General features: G+C 43.8%; 1 protein-coding gene across 1 annotated transcript; it reads left to right on the top strand.

The window, feature by feature from the left end:
• Positions 1-3,866: 3,866 nt before the first annotated feature.
• Positions 3,867-23,466, top strand: RNF103 (ring finger protein 103). The gene is made up of 4 exons (XM_082050317.1): positions 3,867-4,202; positions 6,769-6,908; positions 18,741-18,856; positions 21,437-23,466. The coding sequence occupies exons 1-4, from the start codon at positions 3,977-3,979 to the stop codon at positions 23,013-23,015; spliced, it is 2,061 nt and encodes a 686-aa protein (XP_081906443.1). The 5' UTR covers positions 3,867-3,976; the 3' UTR covers positions 23,016-23,466.
• Positions 23,467-23,758: the final 292 nt, after the last annotated feature.

Below are 23,758 nucleotides of genomic sequence, written 5' to 3'. Positions count from 1 at the left end.
CATTTCCAGCTTTAAGTAATTTATCCTACACCTGTAGGTTTTTTTGGCTTTGGCTGATGTACATTTCTGTGCTGTTGACTGCTCCATATTCATAGGAAAAGAAAATTGCCACAGGAGAGGAAGGGGTGAGTATCGAGTACAACTGCGGACTGTGTACAGCCCAGAGCAACCTGCTTTGGTGCCACAGCTGACCCTGCGTTGAGCAGGAGGTTGGACTTTATAACCTCCTGCAGTCCCGTCCAACCTGAATTAGTGTGTGAGTCACTACTGGCTCACACTGGGATTGCCTCACCCAAACAGCCAGTGCTTTAGCTGAGGTGTCAAATACTGAACATTCTATTGCAGAATAACATGTATATATTAAATCTATTTCAGCTTGGCTGCTCGTAGATAGCAGGAAACATCCTCTGATTTAAAACTCCTCTACATGTAACAAAATAGTATCTAGGCTGCTGTTGTCTTGCTTAGGGATCCTCATACAGGCTTGTTGGTTTACTTAATAAATATCAGATAATGACAGGTAGTCACGGTTTCATATCACACATAAAAATGTGTTGAGATGCACCTGTGCTGCTTAAAAAGTACATCAAGAGCCTCTGTGTTAGTGAGCTCCTAACAATGATATTTACAGAGCTGGCTGACTCTTAGGAAGTGGGTGTTTCAGATAGTTTAAATATTAGTTTGCTGAAATTTATCTTGATGTATGGCAACATTAAGACTGTCCAAAAAAAAAGAGTTTGATAATATTTGGAGGTGTTAAGGGATGGAGTTAAGATTTTCAGTCTTTGGTTTTACTGACTTCAAAATGACAGTGCTTTTCTTAATGTTCCCCATAGAAGTCTGGAAAGTGGATTATTGTCCGTACTGCCAGGCTGCGCAGTCAGCAACCGCTCGTCAGAGAGGACGGGGGAGGAGAGGGAATCCTTGTCATTTATCAACGGGCAGCAGAGGCTTCAAGTTTGGCTGTCTGACAAGAAAAGATGGTTGTCCCAGTTATGAAGATTTCGTCTCATTCTCTCGTAAATCAGAGTAAAATATTTTTACTGCCAAAATTGTTTAAAAGCAGATCCCTGCTTTGGGTTTTTGGTTAAAAGTGGAATTTATATTCTTCATTCTCTTCACATTTGTAATATTTGCTCTATGAGCACAGGACTGACTGACTGATGTCTGTTTAATGTTAATTTGGTGGAGGTAACCCTGGGGTCTTTAAAAATGTCAGCGTGTTGTCTTTGTCTTCAGCCCAAATGAATTTTAATTCACTGTTAAGATATTTAAATTTTCCAGATAATTAAAACTCCTTGAAAAATGGTTTGCAGGTGACATGTCAAAGACATTCTGAGTTGTAAGTGGAATGCAGCAAATGCAACTGTATCTAGAAAATACAACAATTTCCAGTGTTCTCAGGGATGTAAAGGTGGGAAGGAGGAGAAGGACCAGAGAGCCTGGGAGAGGAACTGAATGGGTTTGGTTTTCTCTGCCAGGCTTTTGGACAACTCATCACCTGCAGTTCTTGGCCGTACCCATCCCTGCTCTTTACATGCAGCTCTGCAGCATCCCGCCTCATTGCCTGGGACCTTCTGTGTTGGTTGCTGCTTCGCTTTTGGTTGTTGTGAGGGGTTTCGAGTAGTGGTTTGAAACATCTTTTTCGCTTTCCTGAAATGACCCCAGGGTTTTGAGTTTTGGCAGTTCATTAGCTCCATCTCTGCAGGGGCCTCATCATCAGTTACCACTGGGGAATGTTAAGAATTGATTTAACTCAGCCCGTGAGCATTAGGAAATGACATGTCGGTGACAGCCTCCCCAGTGGTTGGTGTTGCAAATAGTTTAGCTGTGAGCATAGAGTTGTAGTTGTTGCTGGGTGCTTTCCTGCTGGAGGGCATCTCTGAATGAGCTACAGGGGAGAAACACAGGGATTGGGGTGAGAGGGGTCTGTGGTGCTCATTAAAAACAAACCAACCACCAAAAAAAAAGGCAACGTGTCTTCTAACTAAAGTTCAATATACAAGGTTCCTTTTCAAACACGCCATCTCTTCCTCCCACCTATCACTTCACATACGCTCGAGCTGCTCACTTGAAACAAAAGGTAGAGAAATCAGGCAACTTCTCAGATGCGTGACAAAAGAAACGAGCCTTTCACGAAGCTTTTGCAGAAGAACTGTGTTCGTGGGGTGTGTTTGCAGGGCGAGCCTGCCTCCGGCCCTCCTGGCAGGGGACACCGAGCGTGTGGTTTATTGAACAACCCTGGCGCTGCCAGCTCCAATAACAAAACCACTCTCTTGTTTTTTTGCCAGGGGGAAAGGATTCGTCTTCTTGATGCTTTGCCACTTTCTCATTAGGGAGATGGGCCCTGGCTCTGTGGAAGGAGGAATTTACCAAACCGCAGCAGCACTTGAGCCCGGCCTCCCGCCAGCTCCTTCGCTGGGCTGTGCCTCGGGTCCAGTCTGGCCCAGCTGGGCCTCCCACCCCAGGCTCGCTCCAAATCCCTTTGTATTCAATCAGGCAGCATCGGCACAGCTGGGGTTTGCTGTCCACCTCTCATGTTTATCACATAAAAATTATGAATAAAGGTTTATATGACTCCCAGTGTGAAGCACGACATTAACCAGCCCATGAGGGCTTCGTTTGTGAGCAGCTACTTCTGCAGTCCCTCCACTCTTGCTCTTTCAAGAAACAAAATAAGCCCATTGCTGAGGAAAACAGTGTCATGATTTTTCCTTTCAAAGGGGTCGTGGTGGCTGTGTGACAAAACGAGCTGAACCTGGGTGGGTTTGGTTTGCTTTGGTTTTGAGGTTTGTTTTTGTTGTTGTGTTTGTTTGTTTCCTTTCTAAATCACATCAGCACACCGAGAACCCTGTAAATGTGTTTTAAAGGCTCGGAGGAGTACAGGGGTTGAAATGCTTTCTACAGGTCAATACTAATGTGTCTTTTTGAAATTCAATAGTACAGAATTACTTAAGCGTGTACACGCTGGGGGGTTGTCAAGTGTTTTTAAAATTAAGCTGTGCTATTTTTGTGTTCATCTGTATGAGATGGCAATTTTCATGCAAATTATGGATTCCTAAAATAACTGAACACACAAAAGAAATGTTGCGTTTCCTTCGGAGAAGGGCCCTGTCTCGAAGATGAAGCTTGATTTTAGTACATCTTTTGTAGCAGATTAAATCACATCTTTGCAGCCTAACAATTCTTGTGTAGCCCAGGATGATTATTTGTGGATCCACTGAAATGAGGGTCCCCACTGCGCTCCAAATGATTCCAACTGGGAGAACAGCCCCAATTTAAACCTTTTTCTGAAGTCATGGTGCTGCTCACCGGTTGCTTTTTACCGTTGGTTCAGCACAACAAGCTCCAAGTGCCAACGCAAAGCCTCCGAATCTCAATTTCCCCCCGTACTGAGGGCTTTCACTTTACTATTTGCTTTAGCGGCGGCTAAAAGGAGGAGCGGGGCGATTACATTTTACCTCCCCGTGCGCTGCGCCCATTAAACCGCCTTAAAACTGTGCAAACACATCCACTCCATCCCAGCTGGGTAAATATTTTTCTTCTTGTGAGAAATGTTTGGATCGCCCCAAAAACTGATATTCAATGTTTTTATATATATATCTCTATGTAAAAATATATATATATATATATATATATATATATATATTGCAACAAGCGCAGCCGCCGGGTCCAAAGTCGATGCCGGGGACGCCACCACCAGCCCAGCCCGGTGCCCCCGGGCCGGGCCGAGGTGCTGAATCACCGGGTGGGTGGTTTGCGGGGGGACACACAGCACCGGGTCCCCCCGCTCCGCCCCGCCCCGGCCTCACGTCACTTGTTATGTCTCCGCCGGCGGCCGCGTCTCCGCCGGGGCGGGGCGAGCGGCGGGAGGCGGGCGGGGGGGCCGCGGTCCCGCGGCGCTGACAGCCCCGTTGTCCCTTCCCCTCCCCGCCCCGCGGCAGCCCGGTCTCCGGCTCGGCTCCCCGGCGGGAAGATGTGGGTGAAGCTGTGCTGTTTGCTGCTTTACTTCCTGGCGCTCTTCGTCCTGGCCAGGGTGTTCGAGGCCGTGGCGTGGTACGAGAGCGGCTTCCTCGCCACGCAGCTGGTGGACCCGGTGGCGTTGAGCTTCAGGAAGCTGCGGACCATCCTGGAGTGCCGGGGTTTGGGCTACTCGGGGCTGCCCGAGAAGAAGGATGTGCGGGAGCTGGTGGAGAAGTCAGGTACGCGGAGGTTTTCCCCGCCGCCACCCACGCGTGGGGAGGGAGGGAGGGAGGGATGGTAGGAGGTCGGTCCCCGGTGAGTCCCGGCGCCCTTGGGCTGGAGAACCGGGCGCTGCTGCCCACGCCTGCGGGCCAGCGCAGGGCGAACGTGGGGAAGAAACTGGTCCCCCCCCCCCGCGCCTTCCTCCATGTAACCGCTCCGGCCTCTCGGCCCTTGGGCCGGGGGGAAGCTCGGGGATGGCGACGTTAAAAACCCGTTTGAAAGCCCGAATGGGCCGCGGGGAGGGAAAAGGCCTCGGTTGGACGGGGCACCGGAGGGTGGCTGTTCCCGGGGAGTCCCGCCGGGTGGCTGCGGTGGGCGGTCGGGGTCAGGACGGGCGAGGTGGTGGCTGCACAGAAAGGGAATGTCGTGAATGTGAAAAACGAGGAGGGGAAAAAAAAATCCAGATATATGCAGGGGGTTACTGTTTACAGCTGGGGCCGGATTTCCCCGTGTATTCCTGTCCTTTGCTGGTGTTATTACTGTGAAGATGGGTACTGAGCGGAGCAGTGATTTTACAGCCAAGGAGCAGAAGGGTTTTACACGGTGGTTGTACACAAGAGGAGCAGAAATAGATCCTGTGTCCAAAAGATGGCTTGGAAAAAGGGCAGGGAGGTGTTTGGGAAGTAACGGGCAGCAGGTGAAAGAGGTGGATGTTGGGGGTGATGAACAGGGAAGGGTGAAGAGCAAAGGAGATACAAGGAATGACCAAAGTGTCTTGGGAAGTCGGGGTGCTGGCCTGGGGCGGTCAGAGGGAGCAGCCCCAAGGGCTGGGAGATGGGGCTGATGTAATAGCCGGAGTGCCAGCCAAGCAGGAAAATCTGAGTAGCTGCTTTAAATCCATGGTCCAAGGGTCCGCTGATCCAGGAGAGAGAGAAATCCCAGTGATCGGGGTGCACAGCCAGGGGGTTAAAGGTCTGGACAGAAAGAAAGAGTAGGATTGGGATGAATATACTGAGTGCCATAACCTTAAAAATGCTAACTCTTTTAAATAATTCATATTAATGCTGGACATTTAAATCTAATTTGCTTTTATTGTTCATTGTTTATTCATGTTGTTTATTCGCTGTGTTGCTTCACCAGTAAAAAAGCATCAGGCGATTTCACTTTTGTTCCCAATCACTTTCACTCCTTGGCTGTCAGGTACTTTCATGATGTTTGGGTTGCAAAATACTGCAGAGAAGTGTTTAACTCCAAACAAACTGTATTAACCTACTTCTTCAAATGTCATGGAAACATTTCTCATACCAACAGGCTTTGCAGCATTTTTCCATGTTGTGGTTTGTTTTTTTTTTTTTTAATAAATTCTATGAATACTTTTGGAAACCCCTCAAGGGTTTCAGCTGTAACGCTTTTTTATTTCACGTTTTGAAGGAAGCAGCCAGGACAAACCTTGATTTCTTGAAGCTTAATAGATTAGTTACTAGAATGCTAGTTGTCATTAGCAGCGTTTGTAATGATTGTGAAATAGAACATGAGAAAGAAATGAGATTACAAGGGGCACATGGATGATTTTACTGTGAGCTCCTTGCGTCACTAGGATTGGAATTCATGGGAACTTTTTCCAACTTTGCAAACAGGACCCAATGGTGAAAATATTCTACCTGAGATTTTTACTTGGAATGTTGTGTTGTTGTTGGTTTTTAACTTGAAATGTTGGTGGGGGTTTTGCTTGTTTTATTGGTACAGAATTCCTGATTGGAATTCTGGAAGTCTGTTTGAATAATCAATGTTAAGAAGTTAGTTGCTGCAAAGTTACTATCCCGTGAAATGAAAGCAAAGATACGAGAATTAAAATCACTTTCAGCCATAGAATGTTGTTATTTTCGGAGAGTGAGGCTTAGAGAATGTTCATTTGAACACAAGACCTATGGGGAGAGGCTGAGGGAGCTGGGCTTGTTTAGTCTGGAGAAGAGGAGGCTCAGAGAACTCTCTAGAACTACCTGAAGGGCAGTTCTAGCCAGGTGGGGATTGGTCTCTTCTCCCAGGCATCAGCAATAGGACAAGGGGCCATGGGCTTCAACTCTGCCAGGGGAAATTGAGGCTGGAGATTAGAAAGAAATTATTTCCAGAGAGAGTGGTCAGGCATTGGAATGGCTGCCCAGGGAGGTGGTGGACTCACCGGCCCTGGAGGTTTTTAAACTGAGATCGGACATGGCCCTTAGTGCCATGATCTAGTAAATGGACTGGAGTTGGACCAAGGGTTGGACTTGATGATCTCTGAGGTCTTTTCCAACCCAGCTGATTCTGTGATTTATTATTTTGTGCGCACAGCTGCATGTGTGGTACATCCGTGTGGTCAGAAGAGTCGTGTTCATGTCTTGTGGTCTGACAGCTGAAGTAAAATTGTTCATAGTCACGAAACTATAGATAGAATTCTAACTTTTCAGTTTAGCTACCTTCCTACTGAAAACATTCTTTGAGAAACCATGTAAAATATGCTTAGTGAAGCTGTTACTAGAATTTGTGAAACAATCTTTCTCAAGTGCCTTTTTAATCTAATTTCTCCAATTGTCTCTTTTTCAGGAGACCTCATGGAAGGAGAGCTCTATTCTGCTCTCAAGGAGGAAGAGGCCTCTGAGTCGGTTTCCAGTACTAACTTTAGTGGGGAAATGCACTTCTATGAGCTTGTAGAAGACACAAAAGATGGGATCTGGCTGGTACAGGTATAGAAAATTGACCTTTTAAAAATATATATTTATCACATCCAAAATACGTTTCAAAGGAGGAGTTCGTGAGCATAGTTTAGTAGTAGTAGAAGCATATGATAGAGAGATGATGAGAAATATAAGCTGCATCAGGGAGATCATAAGGAATAAATCCGTTCCATAAAACAAGAAAGGCTGAAAGTGACATAGTTCCTATACAGACAGAAAGAAAAAAACCCTGTTATTCTGTGGATTGCTTTTTGAAAACCAGCTACTTTAGAATCAGAAGACAAGTGAAGCAGCACACAGACTACGCAAGTACTTGGCCTTGGTATTGTAAGAGCTTGTATGATGTGTGAAGTAGGTGCAGTAAGTGTAAGATGCTCCCGGCTGGCACAGGAGAGGGGCCTCTGGGGTTGCTCTTCCTTTTGCTGGTATTACCTGCTCAAACGCAACCAGTTCAAGTTTCTGTTTGTCTAAGGGGCACTTTAAAGAGTATTTTTTAAATCTCCGTTGCGCCTTCACGAAGGCAAGATCTCCGTGTGCTCCTTCTCAGGCTGGCGGGCTGCTTCTACAACACACTCCACTAGTTTAAAGTCAACCTTCCCCTACACCTCGTGGACCCACTGGTTTTTTCAAGTATGCATCCCCAGGGCTGCATGAAAATAGGAGAATGTTTAGGAAAAGAAATACTTTTGCAAATAGGATTCTGAAACAGTATATCATCGAACCTATGTAATCTAGAGCAAAATGTAAAAATGCTTTTCTGCATCAACTTCTCTATTGATAAGAGGTTTTTTTAATGCATAAGTTCCCTGCTAACAGCCACATCAGACAATCAAAGTTCTCCACCAAACAATTAACTGTTCAGTTGACAGCTATCCCGCCTGGTTTGTCTGGTCTCCTCACTTCATGTTTTCTGTTTAAATAGATTATGAAGCTCTAGTGACTTCTTGTTATTAATGACTTACACTGTCACCACATCAGATCTCACCCTAAACTAGACAATGAGAGGGCAAATTACCTCCACAATCAAAATGGCATTTGTGTTTTGGGAAAAATATATTGGGTATTTATTGAATCTATGTTTTGGGTTTAAATCATACTGGAGGGGGTTCTTCAAGCAGAGAAAGAGCGTTGAAAGGAAGTTTACACATCTCCAAGCTAGTTGACAAATACAAGCATAAATATGCTATGAAAAACCTTTCCTCCTCCACATACAGCTCAAAAGAGTAAAATATGGTAGTTCTCTGTTGTTGGTTGCTCACAGAATTTTAATCGTAATATATTTTCAGCTAGCTTCATAATAGCAGATCAGATGGGCTGCGTTGTGATATCTCTAGTGTGATTAATGTTGTCATCATTCTGGGAATATTTGCACAGCTATTCAGTTGGTTACAATAGCTGTGGAAAAAAAAAATTAGTGGAATTTACTGAATAGTTTAGTTGTTGAACGCTATTTGTCTGTTTCGCCACAATAAAAGCCACTAGACATGTCAAATATCTTTTATTTTTTTCAGTCTTGCCTCATGAGTTTTCATCACTTTAAGTTTTCATTTGCTCCGTCCCTCCCCCTAACTCCTGTGCTGGATTCTCCATGTCCTTTCACAGGTTTTCCGGTGTTCCTTTCTCAGACTTCATCCCTCCAAAGCTGTTTTTATCATCACTTCCATGTTCTAATCCTCGATTACCCTCCCTTGCCTGCTTTCCTTTACAGTTCAGCATCCCGTGGAAACATTACGTTTAGTTAATCAGCTGGATGCTTAGGCAGGTGACAGCAGGAGAGTGAGGATGCCTCATGGATGGGTTTGGTGGCCGCAGGCAGGGTCGGCGCATTCTTCTGCTCCGTTGTTGCCACCAGCTGCAAAGCAGAATGGATCTCCAGATCCTTTTCAGGATCCTGACCCTCGATTCCTGTTCCACAGAATCACAGAATGTCAGGGATTGGAAAGGACCTCGAAAGCTCATCCAGTCTAATCCCCCCATGGAGCAGGAACACCCAGATGAGGTTACACAGGAAGGTGTCCAGGTGGGTTTGAATGACTCCAGAGAAGGAGACTCCACAACCTCCCTGGGCAGCCTGTTCCAGGCTCTGCCACCCTCACTGAGAAGAAGTTTCTTCTCAAATTTAAGTGGAACCTCTTGTGTTCCAGTTTGAACCCATTACCCCTTGTCCTATCATTGGTTGTCACCAAGAAGAGCCTGGCTCCATCCTCCTGACACTCACCCTTTCTATATCTGTAAACATTAATCAGGTCACCCCTCAGTCTCCTCTTCTCCAAGCTCCAGAGCCCCAGCTCCCTCAGCCTTCCCTCACACGGGAGATGCTCCAGGGCTGCTGGGAAGCAGGAGGGGGAGGGGAACAGTTCTGGCTCAGCTGACACAGGTGCTGCTGGTTGAGTTGTTCTGAAGGCTTTATGGTGATGTATGGGAGGATGGAGTCTCTGAAGACGATTTGTATTTTGAAATTTCTGGGGTGGCACAGGCTAGTAATGTGATCACTGTCCGCAGAGCATCAAAGGAAAAAGAAGAAACAATTATTATTTTTTGATACATTTAGTACAAATTTGGATGTGAATTTTTTCATTTAGAGCCAGCAAGACTAATTCCTTGAAGAAAGTCAAAGTCCATGCACACGGAAACCATGTTTCGTGGCTTTGTTTCTTTACTTTTTGGAAATCCACATGCAAAGCATCCAGGTGGTGGTGATTTATTTACCAGTGTGCCCTCTGCTCCTACATGGAGCTTCCATAGAGCCACAGAGAGCTGTGTGTCCTCTCTCCTATTAACTCATGGTCTCATCACCATTTATGCCTTTCTTCTTGCTTGCCAGCTGCTGTTGGGCACTTATTTGGTGAGCAGGGATGATGTGTGGTAGTTTCTAGAGCTGTTTCTTTTATTGGTAGAGGAGTAACACGTGATGTTCTTGCTTTTCCTGACTCTGCTATGGCTCAAGCGCTCTGGTTAGTCTCTGGAAGCCTGTCACATCCAACAATATTGCAGCCATTATGACTCTTTAAAAACTTACAGTAAATGATCTACAGATAAAAATCCTCTTTGAATGAAGTTAAAATCTGAATTAATTTATATTTTTACTTTAAGAGTCTGTAACATAGTGGTAGAGAGAAGTAAAGGGAACTTTATTCCCGGCATTGAAGCAGGAGGACAAACATTTTGATGGTGTCTGGTAGAGGTACAAAGGGCATTATTATGGATACAAGATGTTGCTCTCTGTTCTGTGTCTCAGCTTCTTGTTCAAGTGGTGTAGTCATAGAGCCAGGGATGTGCCTACAGGATTTTGTTGGTGCTTCATTTGTTCTTTCTTTTGCTTGGTTGTAGGATAAGTAATTTTCATATTTACCTTTTTAATTCTGCCAGGTGATCAAGGAAAGGAAATCAAGTAGAAACACTCCATTCTTTTCAAATACATCACTCAGTATTTGTGTCTTCTTCAGTCACCCTCCAGGATTATTTACCTTAGAATATCCGATTTTAACTTCTAGTATCCTTCTTGAGAGTCTTCATATCCAGTTAAGGGTGCAGAACACCATCAGCTGAATGTAATAGCTCTCACATTGTCGGCATATCTGTATTAATTCATTACAGAAGCTCATTTATTCTCAACCTCTGATTTAACTGACAGCTTAACTGAACTGTTGAGGCAGGTGCACAGGACACCCCATCTCCCTTGAGAAACTACATGTAGTCTTGAGGTGGTTAATTTTTGCATGCTGTGGTGCTTGTGGTCTCCTGTCTTAGCCTATTTTGATCTAATTTCTCATGGTTTCTTTCTCAGAAAAGAAAAGCAAAAAAGCTCCAGACATCTTTAATCCGTATGGATGGATTCTGAAACAGTTGTAAGTTCTTAGGAAAGAGCAACAATGCGGAAATTCAGCTCCATCGGCACAATGCCGAATAATAAAGAGAGAGTGAGATGTCTCAGAATTAATAAAAGTGTAGACAGCCATGTAGAAACTTATTGACATTATCTGGAATAAGCTGGCTTTTTTTTCCATGCATCTAATAAATAACTCACCAGCCCATTTATAATTAATTGTATTCCTAAATGAGAATTGTCCAATTATTTTTACTTCTGTTTTATTTATGAGAGGAAAGTTTGCAACATGGCTGTTGATTATAAAGGGTTCTATGAAAAGCACTGAAGAAGCGGAGGCTTTTTGAACCTTCGTATCTTTGTGGATCCCTAAAAATCTTCCAGCGAGTGCATGGAAGATTTGTGGAAGATTGTCTTTGTGGCTAAGCTGTAAAATAGAATTTGGACTATTTGTGCATATGCAAAATGGTGTGCCTGACACCTGGTATCCTGGCTAAATTCCAGCTTAGATCATGCCTGAGTTTCCGTTGGTGATTTCATTTTGGTACAGTTTTCTCTTCCCTTTGTGGCACATACTCCTATCCCATAAAGGCTGAGAGATGCTGCCAATATGAATATTTTTTCTGTCACAAACAATTACATATATAAAACACATGTGCATCACTTAACTCAGAGCTCTCCTGTATTGTGGTGATCTCACAATTCTTGTTTATGCTGTGAGTTCTCTTTTTTTAGTGTTGTTCCCGTCTCAGGCACGATGTAACAACCACAAATGGAATGACTCTTAATCAAACTGGTAAGGCACGAGTGCTGTTGAAGGTGCAAAGTAGACGATTCATCGGGATGTTTTTCGCTTTAGTGTTACTGAGGTTACTTTAGGTCCCTGAGGCTGTTAGAAGCAGTAAGAACTAGTTTTTAAGGGCTGATTTTTAAAATGTCCTCTTTAGAAAAGCTACCTGTCAAGGGTGTTCAGGTTCTGTGGGAAGTTGTTGCATATACTGTGGTCTGCAAAGTCCTCGGGTTGCTGCAAGTTCACAGGATTGCAGAATGTCAGGGATTGGAAGGGACCTCAAAAGCTCATCCAGTCCAATCCCCCTGCTGGAGCAGGAACACCCAGATGAGGTTACACAGGAAGGTGTCCTGGCGGGTTTTGAATGTCTGCAGAGAAGGAGACTCCACAACCCCCCTGGGCAGCCTGTTCCAGTGTTCTGTTACCCTCACTGAGAAGAAGTTTCTTCTCATATTTAAGTAGAACCTCTTGTGTTCCAGTTTGAACCCCTTGTCCTATCATTGGTTGTCACTGAGAAGAGCCTGGCTCCATCCTCCTGACACTCACCCTTTATATACCTGTAAATATTAATGAGGTCACCCCTCAGTCTCCTCTTCTCCAAGCTCCAGAGCCCCAGCTCCCTCAGCCTTTCCTCACACGGGAGATGCTCCACTCCCTTCAGCATCTTTGTTGCCCTGCGCTGGACTCTCTCCAGCAGTTCCCTGTCCTTCTGGAACTGAGGGGCCCAGAACTGGACACAATATTCCAGATGTGGTCTCCCCAGGGCAGAGTAGAGGGGCAGGAGAACCTCTCTGACCTACTGACCACCCCCTTCTAATCCACCCCAAGTACCATTGGCCTTCCTGGCCACAAGGGCCCGGTGCTGGCTCATGCTCATCCTGCTGTCCACCAGAAGTTGTTGGAGTGGAGGCAACTTGTAAGAGTGTTGTTTTTGTTCCAGATGGTATACCTGGGCACGTTACATTGCAGATTGTTCCCCATTAAAAAAAAAAATACAAGTTAATCCTTCTTTAGTATCTTTGCTATGAGAATGTGTGTAAGGTCTTTCCCCCATCATGCTGTAATTCTTCTCATGCATCAAATGGTTAGTACGTTTCTTTCCTCTATATATCTTAACCATAGAATAAAGCGGAGAAAGGAATTGAAGGAGTTAGGATTGGTTAAAATAAATGGAAGTCAAAATATCATGTTGTGCATTTGTCAGTCTCTGACTTTCATTATCATGCCTTGTGATACCTGAGCATTTTTAGCTGAGTGAGCATCAAAACTTACTGAGACCACATCTTGCTACAGTGACCTGTTTTGAAATCTCTACGTACCTGTCTAAGAGGGATTGAACAGTATCAGGTTTAAATGAACAGAAAATAGAAGAATGCTTGAATAAGGCTACTATCTGTATGTGCTTCGTGATGGCACTCCGGATGATCTGCTCCAAAACAGAGCTCGGTGCTGGGGAATATTATGGAACAGATCATCTTGAGTGCCATCATGGGACACATACAGGACAACCAGGTGATCTTTCTGTCCCCAGGGTATTTGTTCTTAAAGTCTGTTTGCTTTTTTAATGTCATAACTACGACTATTTTACCTTACAGATCAAAATGATTCTGTTAATTACATTCTTGATTTGCCTCTTTTGGGACAGTTCTGTCTAATTCAAAGTCAGGAGAACTCTTCCAATGCAAAAGGCGCCTGTGCAAATACTTGTTGAAATCATCAGGATTTTTTATTATTTCATTATTATATGTCCCTAGACGAATTCTGTTTTAACTTTGTTTTCTGTGGTATCTGGAAGCCACCTTTTTAGGTATTTAGAGAAACTAGACAAGAAAACTCAATCAGATCATGTAGAAATAAAGGGGATTTCCAACCCCCCACCTTTCCATTTTTACTTTGCACATCTTGGTGGCATAACTCACCTGCACTATTTCAGTGTCGTCAGTGAGAATCTCCTGACCTGTTGGGATATGGTGTGGTTCTCCCAAATTCACAGAGGGAGCATGAAGAAACTTGTGTCTGAGATGTCAGAGGAATTTTGTGGATGGATGCCCACAGAGGGCCTGGCCTTCGCTCCAGCATCTTCTTCTGCTAAAGAAGCTGGTAATTCATACATAGAGATGGTAATTCTGCAATCGGAGCCAGTCCTCTGGCCTGAGTTAGGTAAAGGGTGAGTGTCAGGAGGATGGAGCCAGGCTCTTCTCAGTGACAACAAATGATAGGACAAGGGGTTCAAACTGGAACACAAGAGGTTCTACTTAAATATGAGGAGAAACTTCTTCTCAGTAAGGGTGACAGAACACTGGAACAGGCTGCCCAGGAGGTTGTGGAGTCTCCTACTCTGGAGACATTCAAACCCGCCTGGACACCTTCCTGTGTAACCTCATCTGGGTGTTCCTGCTCCAGCAGGGGAATTGGACTGGATGAGCTTTCGAGGTCCCTTCCAATCCCTGACATTCCGTGATTCTGTGATAAACTATGGAGAAGATCTATTCCATGATGTGACATTGTTAAATGGCAGGGTTATTTTGATCCTATTGGATTCTCTTAGTGCATTAAGATGACTAATGGATTGAGTTATCTTCATTGGGTTATTTGTTGCTCTGACATATGATAAGTTGCAGATTGTGAACATGATCTTTGTCTTTATTTCTTTAAAATGCCATAGAGCATATGACTGAAAGGGACCTTCTTGAGGAGCGAGTTCAGGTCTCTGCTAGATTGTGGAATAGGTGTTTTTTATGAAATACCTTGCTGTCTCTCTTAAATCGTAAGTTGTCTCATTGGAATACTATCGGCTGCTCTTGGAAAGGTGTATCTGACTTCCGACCAAGGCGTCCTCATGGCTCATTTTTTTCCTGTTGCACTTACGTTGACATCACCTTTTAATTTCACTGAGTCCTGGTGTCTACCCCACTGCTCCCAGTACATGAGATTGATCGACCAGTTTTTGTTGGGCGTAATATGTCCTGGGCTTTGCTTATTTCACATCCAGTGAATATTGATGGCTCAATAGTTCCTTTTGGATCGACTACCAGACCCAAGCTTTTCCTCCCATGGCTGTTTCTAACTGATGAACTCCCCGAGTGTCCTGTTCATTATTGGATTCAATTTCGTTTCTGACACTCTGCATTACAAGATTTGTGCAGCTCTTCCCGGATGGGGTTATAATCCTCTTTGTACATCGACGTGCTTCCCAATTTTATGTCATCTACAAATGCCTTTGGGAGACTTGAAGTTTCTGCAGGAAGGGCATTAATTGGAATATATGCTGAACTGAGCTCTGAGGTAAATCTATTAAGAAGTCTGTTAGCGCCTTCCTGGCATTTTGATGTTTTCTTGCCTCAGCCAATTCCTTCCTTACTTTAAAACCTCTTTTTATCTCTCTATAAAAACTGATCTCCAGTTCTGAAAATGTTCACAGAATCACAATGTCAGGGATTGGAAGGGACCTCGAAAGCTCATCCAGTCCAATCCCCCTGCCGGAGCAGGAACACCCAGATGAGGTTACACAGGAAGGTGTCCAGGCGGGTTGGAATGTCTGCAGAGAAGGAGACTCCACAACCTCCCTGGGCAGCCTGGGCCAGGCTCTGCCACCCTCACTGGGAAGAAGTCTCTTCTCAAATTTAAGTGGAACCTTTTGTGTTCCTGTTTGTACCCATTACCCCTTGTCCTATCATTGGTTGTCACCGAGAAGAGCCTGGCTCCATCCTCCTGACACTCACCCTTTATATATCTGTCAACATTAACGAGGTCACCCCTCAGTCTCCTCCAAGCTCCAGAGCCCCAGCTCCCTCAGCCTTTCCTCACACGGGAGATGCTCCACTCCCTTCAGCATCTTTGTTGCCCTGCGCTGGACTCTCTCCAGCAGTTCCCTGTCCTTCTGGAACTGAGGGGCCAGAACTGGACACAATATTCCAGATGTGGTCTCACCAGGGCAGAGTAGAGGGGCAGGAGAACCTCTCTGACCTACTGACCACCCCCCTTCTAATCCACCCCAGGTACCATTGGCCTTCCTGGCCACAAGGGCCCAGTGCTGGCTCATGGTCATCCTGGTGTCCACCAGGACCCCCAGGTCCCTTTCCCCTACGCTGCTCTCTAATAGGTCATTCCCCAACTTATACTGGAACCTGGGGTTGTTCCTACCCAGATGCAAGACTCTACACTTGCCCTTGTTATATTTCGTTAAAGTTTTCCCCACCCAGCTCTCCAGTCCATGTGGCACAGTACTAGATACCCTACCAAACTACAGAAAGGGTAATACATTTCCTTTTCTCTTGAAACTCTGTTCTTTTTCTACAGGAAAAGATGGATTTTTTTTTTTAAACCCTCAACTTAATTAGGAATGAAACATCTTCAGTAATTCCATGTTGGAAAGGGGTGGAAAATTCAACTGTCTCTGCACCTCTAAAATTCATTCTACAGTTTTGTTCTACAAACTGATGGGATAATTTTTATTTTTTCATTCGCTCTTAAATATAGTTACTAACTTGTTATTCTCCTGTCAAAATGTAAATTGCTCTGACAGGGATTTTATCAGAAACCTTTGCAGGTTCATGTGTAATTTTGTGTGCTAATTGTATTGCAGAGTGAGATGAAGATTACCAGCTTACTCTGATTTAAGTGTATTAAATTGAGTTTTGTTTCCATCTTCAGGTGATACAGTCTGTTCTCATAAACTTGCTACCCTGCCCCTGGCCAACTAGCTCCCCTTCATTGAAAACTGACTCAGAGCATTATTTTCATTTGAAAAAGAAAATGATTTTACATTTCTCTCCTGTCTTCGTTGCATGGTGATCCTGCTGCTTTTCTCCCTGTTGTATTCTTATTCATATGACTGAAAAACCCTTTGGTGCAGCTTGTAATGTACTTCGTATGGTCTAACTTGAATTGCTCATTTTTCCTTACATTTTTCTGATTTCTCACATATCTTTCTTTGCCAGCTCTTCCTTTTGACCTTTTTTCATTCCTTGTAGATTCTCAAAACTATTTCTAACATATTTTTGGAAGCGCTTGCTAGGAAGAAGTGCAGGACTTGACAACTTGTTTTCCCCTTGCTTGAAATAGAAAATCCTGATGGCTTTAACACCTTGGGCTTGAAGAATTGCCAGGCCCCTTCTGCATTCACATTCCTGGTCTCCTCAGTCGCAGGTTTTTAAGCTCAGTTTCTTAGCTTATCAAAATTCACACCTCTTAAATAAAATCTGCTCAAAGTGTTTGCAAGTTATCTGTTAATTTAAACCGGATTACATTGCGATTGCTTAACCTGCAGGAATTTCTGCAAGTCCCTCATCCCCAGAGATGCTCAACCACTTTCCAAAATACAAACCCTTGCCTCTGTGTGGTGTGAACTCCCAATGTTGTAAGTGGGTGTTGTCTGCGAGGAGCAGCTGCAATGGATGTGTTTATTTGGGTGGGTTTTTTGCCGTAATGACATTTAAAAAATAAATCATAAGCCCAAGAAATTATACAAAGCTTCAGTGTGCAAAACCATAGTAGGGTTCTTTCAATACAAACTGCTAGTTCTGTTGTCCTACAGCATAAATAACTTTCCCCAAGAGGAAAGGCCAGTAAAACATACGTGTGACTGTGTTTGCAACAACCCTTCTTCTCTTGATGCTTAAAGTGAATATTGCAATATCGAACAGAAGAGAGGGCTGGGCAGGATGGGTTCTCCTGCACGCAGCAGTAGTGTATTCTGAACTTGCACGCAGAATTTTGGAAGCAGCCAGTCTCTGAGTGGTTGTACCAAAGAGGTAATCCAGTTACCAACGTGTTACTTTTATGCTTACTAATAAAATATAGTCATTTCTTACTATGTTGGATGCCTTTATCATGATGTTGTAGCTCTAAAGATACACTGGTGTTAAGATGTCTTTAGGAACGTGGTCTCTCTTAGTTGAAATAAGTTTAAAATACCCAAAGTAATTGCTTCAGTTCCATTGGGTGATGTAAAGAAGCCTCAATAATATGGCAGATTTGCCCAGCTGTCTGTCTTGGCGCTTGAAGGTTCCGTTTAGCTGATCAGAAAGGCTTTTCTATGTGATGTGTGTGTTTTGAGAATAATTCTTATCTAGATATTCTTCTGTGTTTTTATCTAAATGTTTTGGGCTCAGTAGAATGGGAGTGTTATCTGTAACTTCAGTTTAACTTTGTTTCCCTATGCACGATGTTCTGCTTAGTGAATTCTCTTATTTAAATTTTCTGTGGGTTATTAAGTCAGAAAACAACTGGGAGAAGTTTAATAGCGGGTAAACACATACCTAACAAATGGAAGTTTCAAAACTTGATTTGAAAATGTATTTTAAGTGGTTAAGCAGGCAGCCTGTAGAAGCACGTGAGGCGTTTCTAAAATAGAAACTGTGACAGCTCATGGAATAACGCATGATCAGTCATGTCATTCAAAAATTACCTGTCAGCTGTGGGCAGGCAGGCTTTTATTTTCCTTTTCTTTATTTTTCTCTTTTCCCATCCCTGTAAATTGGAGGATTAGTGCTTATTCTTTGTCATTTGTGTCTGCAGAAGCTTATATCTAAGGAACCTGAAGTACTCCTTCAATAGAATAGGTTAGAACAAATTAGATCTTGGGACATATCACAGTGAATTATCATCCTGAATTGGCAGATGGGACATTGGAGTTGGTGGAACAGTCACGTAAAGTCACAGAGTGAGTCACTGGCAAAGCTGGAAATAATCGGGATTTTTCAGCATTACCTGCGAGTTTAATCACTAGTTCCCACTGCTTGGAAGTGGCTGTGGCAAGCAAATCTGGTACTAGGGACATACATTCCAACTTACTTTACTTGCTCTCAGACAACATTTCCTTGGTATGTTGTAATGTTTTATGGAGAATAGTAATAAACTAATGGTCTGTCTTACTGTGAAGAAGAGGAACTTGCTGAACCCTCTTCCTTTCCTCCCTACTATGAACTGGTTAATGATAGTTTTGGTTTTTTCTCTAGGTTTTTATTTTAACCACCACTGATTTTACTGTCTTAATGGGTACGTAAAATGATGCTGTACTTTTGTCTTCCTGCAGAAACTATATTTGTGTCTTAGAGTTTCACTGTGCAAAGACAGTGTTACTACCAGTTGTATCCATACCTATTGTAAGAGAAGAGGAAAACAGAATGAGGGGTGACTGGATCTCTGTTTTCATGAAACTTGCTCTTCATTTCGGGAAGCAAACTTACTGTAATGCTAAATTCTTATTTCCTTTTGGCAATAGGTCATAGCAAACGACAGAAGCCCACTGGTGGGTAAAGTCCACTGGGAGAAAATGGTGAAGAAAGTATCAAGATTCGGCATACGTACGGGCACTTTTAACTGTTCCAGTGACCCCAGGTATATTCTTAAAGGATTATCTAAACCCCAAGAGTATTGTAAGGCTCAGCTGTGTTCTGGCAGCAGGGCTTGCTGTGTTGTAAAAGTAGCTGTGACAGAAGGTGGCTTTATTCTTGGTTTTATTTCTGCTAAAGTCTGTTCCGAATTCTCCATTACATTATTTATCAGCACCATAAACACGGATCTGCAGCTTCCTAAAGCATCATGTGGGAAATACATGATTAGACTACATGGAGCGTGATACAGCAACGGAAGGGAATGAATAGAAGAATATGGCCTTATAGTCCAGGCATTTGGGGACAAGAACTGTGCTTGCTTAGAACAAAGCTGAATATATTACATATATAGCCCAAGTAAGAGAACTCTATATGAGTTGTAGAGTCGTTACATTGACATCTGGAAAGGAGAAACACAGGTTGGCATAAACCTTGCAAACAGTGCCTGCTTTTCAGGGTGCCCGACAAATCCTGTTCCGTGACAAAGGTGTGTGTGTTTATACAGAAATTTGCACACACCCTTTGACAACATACTGTGTGCTGTGCAGGATTCACTGTTGTTTGCATATGATTTAGAAACAGGAAGAAGAGCAGAGCCAAAGAAGCTATTAATAATTCTGTGCTGCTGTAAAAAGAACTTTTCTTTTAACATTTGGTTGGAGGCATTTGTTTCACATGCCAGGAAACTTTGTCTATAATTCCAGTGGTGCGTATGGATATGTGTTTGTCTTACGCAGCTTAAGTCCTAAATGTTTACAGAAATCTCACAGTTAATCATAAGAGAAATATCTTAGACTTTACAGTGCTTATGCAAAATAATCTTGTATAATCAAAACACTGGTATTTGAGCCTCTTAAAAATTTGGCAGGGTTTCTCTTTGCATAGCTTCTAACTAGTTTTAATGTTACGATCAAATATTATGTTTTAAATGAATTCATTTTCTCTTGATACAAGAAATGTTTTGTTGAGTAAACCCTTGTGAATCATTTTCATCAGGTTGCAGCTGAAATTCAGAACACTGTACGGTACAGTAGTCAGGATACCTTTATTAGTAGGATAATATCTTGTGGCTCCTAGTAAAAATGTTACATTCAGACTCCTGAGATGAGGAGTTGTAATTGTCTAAACATACACTGACAGACCAAAACCAGAGAGGATGTAGGTGGGATGGCTAGTGAATGAGGCTGGTGGCCCCTGTTTCAGCGTGCAGGGATCTGAGAGACAGCCTGTGTGCCTGCCGGCTGTGTCATGTTTTGATTGCTGAAACTTGCCAGATATTTCCTAGAAGGAAGACTAGAGAATCACAGAATCAGACTGGTTGGGGTTGGAAGGGCCCTCTGGAGATCATCCAGTCCAACCCACCTGCTAAAGCAGGTTCCCCAGAGCAGATCGCACAGGAAGGTGTCCAGGCGGGTTTGAATGTCTCCAGAGAAGGAGACTCCACAGCCTCTCTGGGCAGCCTGGTCCAGGGCTCTGGCACCTCACAGTAAAGACGTTTCTCCTCATATTCAGATGGAACCTCCTGTGCTTCAGCCTGTGCCCATTGCCCCTCATCCTGTCGTTGGGCACCACTGAAAGGAGTCTGGTCCATCCTCTTGACACCCACCCTTGAGATATTTATAAACATTGATGAGATCCCCTCTCAGCTTCTCTTCTCCAGACTGAACAGACCCAGCTCTCTCAGTCTCTCCTCATAAGAAAGGTGCTCCAGGCCCCTCAGCATCTTCATAGCCCTCCAGTAACTCCTTATCCTTCTTCAGCTGGGGAGCCCAGAGAAATTGGGTGGCATAATGACGCTGTTACAAAAGATGCACAAGGGAAGGGACCTTCTGAGTCACCAGACTGGTCTCACAGTTGCTGGGGTCTGGACCACGACTCAGGGTTCCTCTTCTTTTAGGTATGGATTTGGGGTTTCACACCTCAGCACTCTGCCTGCCAGACAATAGGGGTATACTTTTAGCCTAAATCATCCAACAGCACGTATCTGCTTCCTCCTCCACAGGTTTTGTGGTGGGCTCTCTCACCACACCTCGTAGCCTGTCTGCATCCTTCCAAAATGGCCCCAGTGGGAAGTGGGCACTTGTCAGCTTCATTAAGGCAGCTGTGAACAGACCGATTTTTAACTGCGTGCTTGGCAGGACTGGGATGGAAGGAAGCGCTGGGAAAGTTACCTGCAGGCTTGGGGAAGCTGGGGGACGTTGAGTTATGCTGTAGTGGTTATTTTCTTGGCTGGAAGGCCATGGAAAATCAGCTTTTAATACTAAAGCTTTATAGCGAAGAGTCAGCTTGCATATTTTTCAAATCCAGTTACAAAGCGTGAATGACTGTATGGCCTTGTTTACTAGAATGACCCATGAAAATTAACACTATTCCTTTCCCTATTTTATGAATACATATTTCTACAACATTTCTGCAAGATAGATAACAAATGTAAGAATAAATACACTTTGGCAGAGAATATTTGGTGCCTGTTTCCTGCTATTGTATGTAAAGACTCCCAGGTGCTCAGGGTGTCTCATTTTTGGGCTCATAACAGAAATTGAAGTATGAAACTTTGCAATCTAACTTGCCATTTTCTTCGTAGATACTGCAGGAGGAGGGGTTGGCTGAAATCCACCCTCATCATGTCGGTTCCGCAAACCAGTACCTCCAAGGGAAAAGTCATGCTGAAGGAATACAGCGGGCGCAAAATCGAAGTGGAGCACATTTTCAAATGGATCACAGCCCACGCTGCTTCTCGGATCAAAACCATCTACAACTCGGAACATTTAAAGGAAGAATGGAACAAAAGTGACCAGTACCGTGTAAAAATATACCTGTTTGCCAGCCTCGACCAGCCTCCGGCGTTCTTCTCTGCATTAAGTGTGAAGTTTACTGGAAGAGTAGAGTTTATTTTTGTGAACGTGGAAAACTGGGACAATAAAAGTTACATGGCAGAAATTGGAGTCTACAAGACACCATCCTACATACTTAGGACTCCCGAGGGGATTTACAGGTATGGAAATAACACCGGTGAATTTATATCACTACGTGCCATGGATTCCTTTTTGCGCTCGTTACAACCGGAAGTTAATGATTTATTTGTTTTAAGCTTAGTTTTGGTTAATCTGATGGCTTGGATGGACCTGTTTATCACACAAGGCGCTACTATAAAGCGTTTTGTGGTTCTTATAAGCACTTTAGGGACGTATAATTCATTATTAATTATTTCCTGGCTACCCGTGTTAGGTTTTTTGCAACTACCTTACTTAGACAGCTTTTATGAGTACAGTTTAAAACTCTTCAGGTACTCTAACACAACTACATTGGCTTCTTGGGTAAGAGCCGACTGGATGTTCTACTCTTCGCATCCAGCCCTCTTCCTCAGCACGTACCTCGGTCACGGGTTACTAATCGATTACTTTGAGAAGAAAAGAAGACGCAATAACAACACGGATGAAGTAAACGCTAATAACCTGGAGTGGCTGTCAAGCCTCTGGGACTGGTACACCAGCTACTTGTTTCATCCTATTGCTTCTTTTCAACACTTTCCTTTTGACTCGGATTGGGATGAAGACCCGGATTTGTTCTTGGAGCGGTTGGCCTTCCCCGATCTCTGGCTTCACCCTCTGATACCAACCGATTACATTAAAAACTTACCCATGTGGAGGTTTAAATGCCTCGGCGTCCATTCCGATGAGGAAATGCTGGAAACATTTCAAGACAGCGAAAGTGACTCTGACAGCGAAAACAAAGAGCTCTTCAGTAGCGAAAAAGACGTCTCGGAGGACGATGAGCTAAACACCTCTCATAGGTGCGGTGAAGGAGAGCGTCAGTGCGACGCCGAGACCTGTTCGTGTGCCAACAAATATTGTCATCGCGAGCCATACGAACGGAAAGCGAGATCCTACGGCTCGTACGGCACCGCAGGCGACATGGAGCCGGATTGGTCGGCGTGGCCCTCCGAGATGTTGCACTGTACGGAGTGTGTTGTGTGTCTAGAAAATTTTGCCCATGGTTGCCTGCTCATGGGCTTGCCGTGCGGCCACGTGTTCCACCAGAATTGCATCGTGATGTGGCTGGCCGGCGGGCGACACTGCTGCCCCGTCTGCAGGTGGGCTTCGTACAAAAAAAAGCAGCCATACACACACCCGCAGCCTTTGTCCAATGATACCCCGTCTTAGCTGCGCGCCGGCATCCTCCGTAAGCTTTCAGGATATTACTGCTTGCCTTTTAAATGTTAGTCACTTAACAGATTATGTGGTTTGAAGTTTTAGTTTAAATGTTAGTGCAGTGAATTAAAAATGTACATGATGCTAACGTTAACGACAGAATCATTTGGTTGCCTTGTATGTTGAACTGAGTGCATACTTAGCGTACAATAACTTTTTCTTTTCAACATCTGGAAACTTGATGCTGGGTTTGTAAGCACAAAAACCAAGCCTACAACAGAAGTGTATTCCAGCAAACGTTTACAAGTCAGGATGTGGGTGAAATCGAAATTCTAATTGGAGAAAATTGCTTAATTTAAATGTTTCTTATTTTAGAGTCTGTTCAGCACATCTTTGTTGAATAATCTATGTTGTAAGACAGTACCATTTAAAAAAGAAATCGGTGAAATAAATTATTTTAAAAGGAGATTTGTAATGTTAATTGTTTTGATAAATATTTTGTGTGTATGGTTACGGATGTCTTGCTGGTCTGATTTATCTGTGAAGACAATAAAAATATAACACAACTTTTTGTGACTAATAAATCATCTCCTAGCGATGCAGGAATTCATTGCTCCGGCGTTAGGCACAAGCACAAGCCAGTGGTGTTTCACTGAGGTGCTTCTCTGCTTGACCAGTGGTTTTCCAGTTGATTACAATTAGTTGATTACAGTTGATTATCAGAACAAGATCCTCTTCTACCAGCCAGCTCTCCA

The sequence above is a fragment of the Streptopelia decaocto genome (genome assembly GCF_964273445.1).
Source record: "Streptopelia decaocto genome assembly, chromosome: 4".
NCBI lineage: Eukaryota > Metazoa > Chordata > Aves > Columbiformes > Columbidae > Streptopelia > Streptopelia decaocto.
Note: the sequence above shows the minus strand (reverse complement) of the source record. Positions and strands in the feature narration are given on the sequence as shown.

Coding starts and splice junctions, on each gene's coding strand:
- RNF103 (XM_082050317.1), top strand. CDS start 3,977: ATGTGGGTGAAGCTGTGCTGTTTGCTGCTTTACTTCCTGGCGCTCTTC. Junction 6,909..18,740: donor ATGGGATCTGGCTGGTACAG/GTATAGAAAATT, acceptor TTTTGGCAATAG/GTCATAGCAAACGACAGAAG. Junction 18,857..21,436: donor AACTGTTCCAGTGACCCCAG/GTATATTCTTAA, acceptor TTTTCTTCGTAG/ATACTGCAGGAGGAGGGGTT.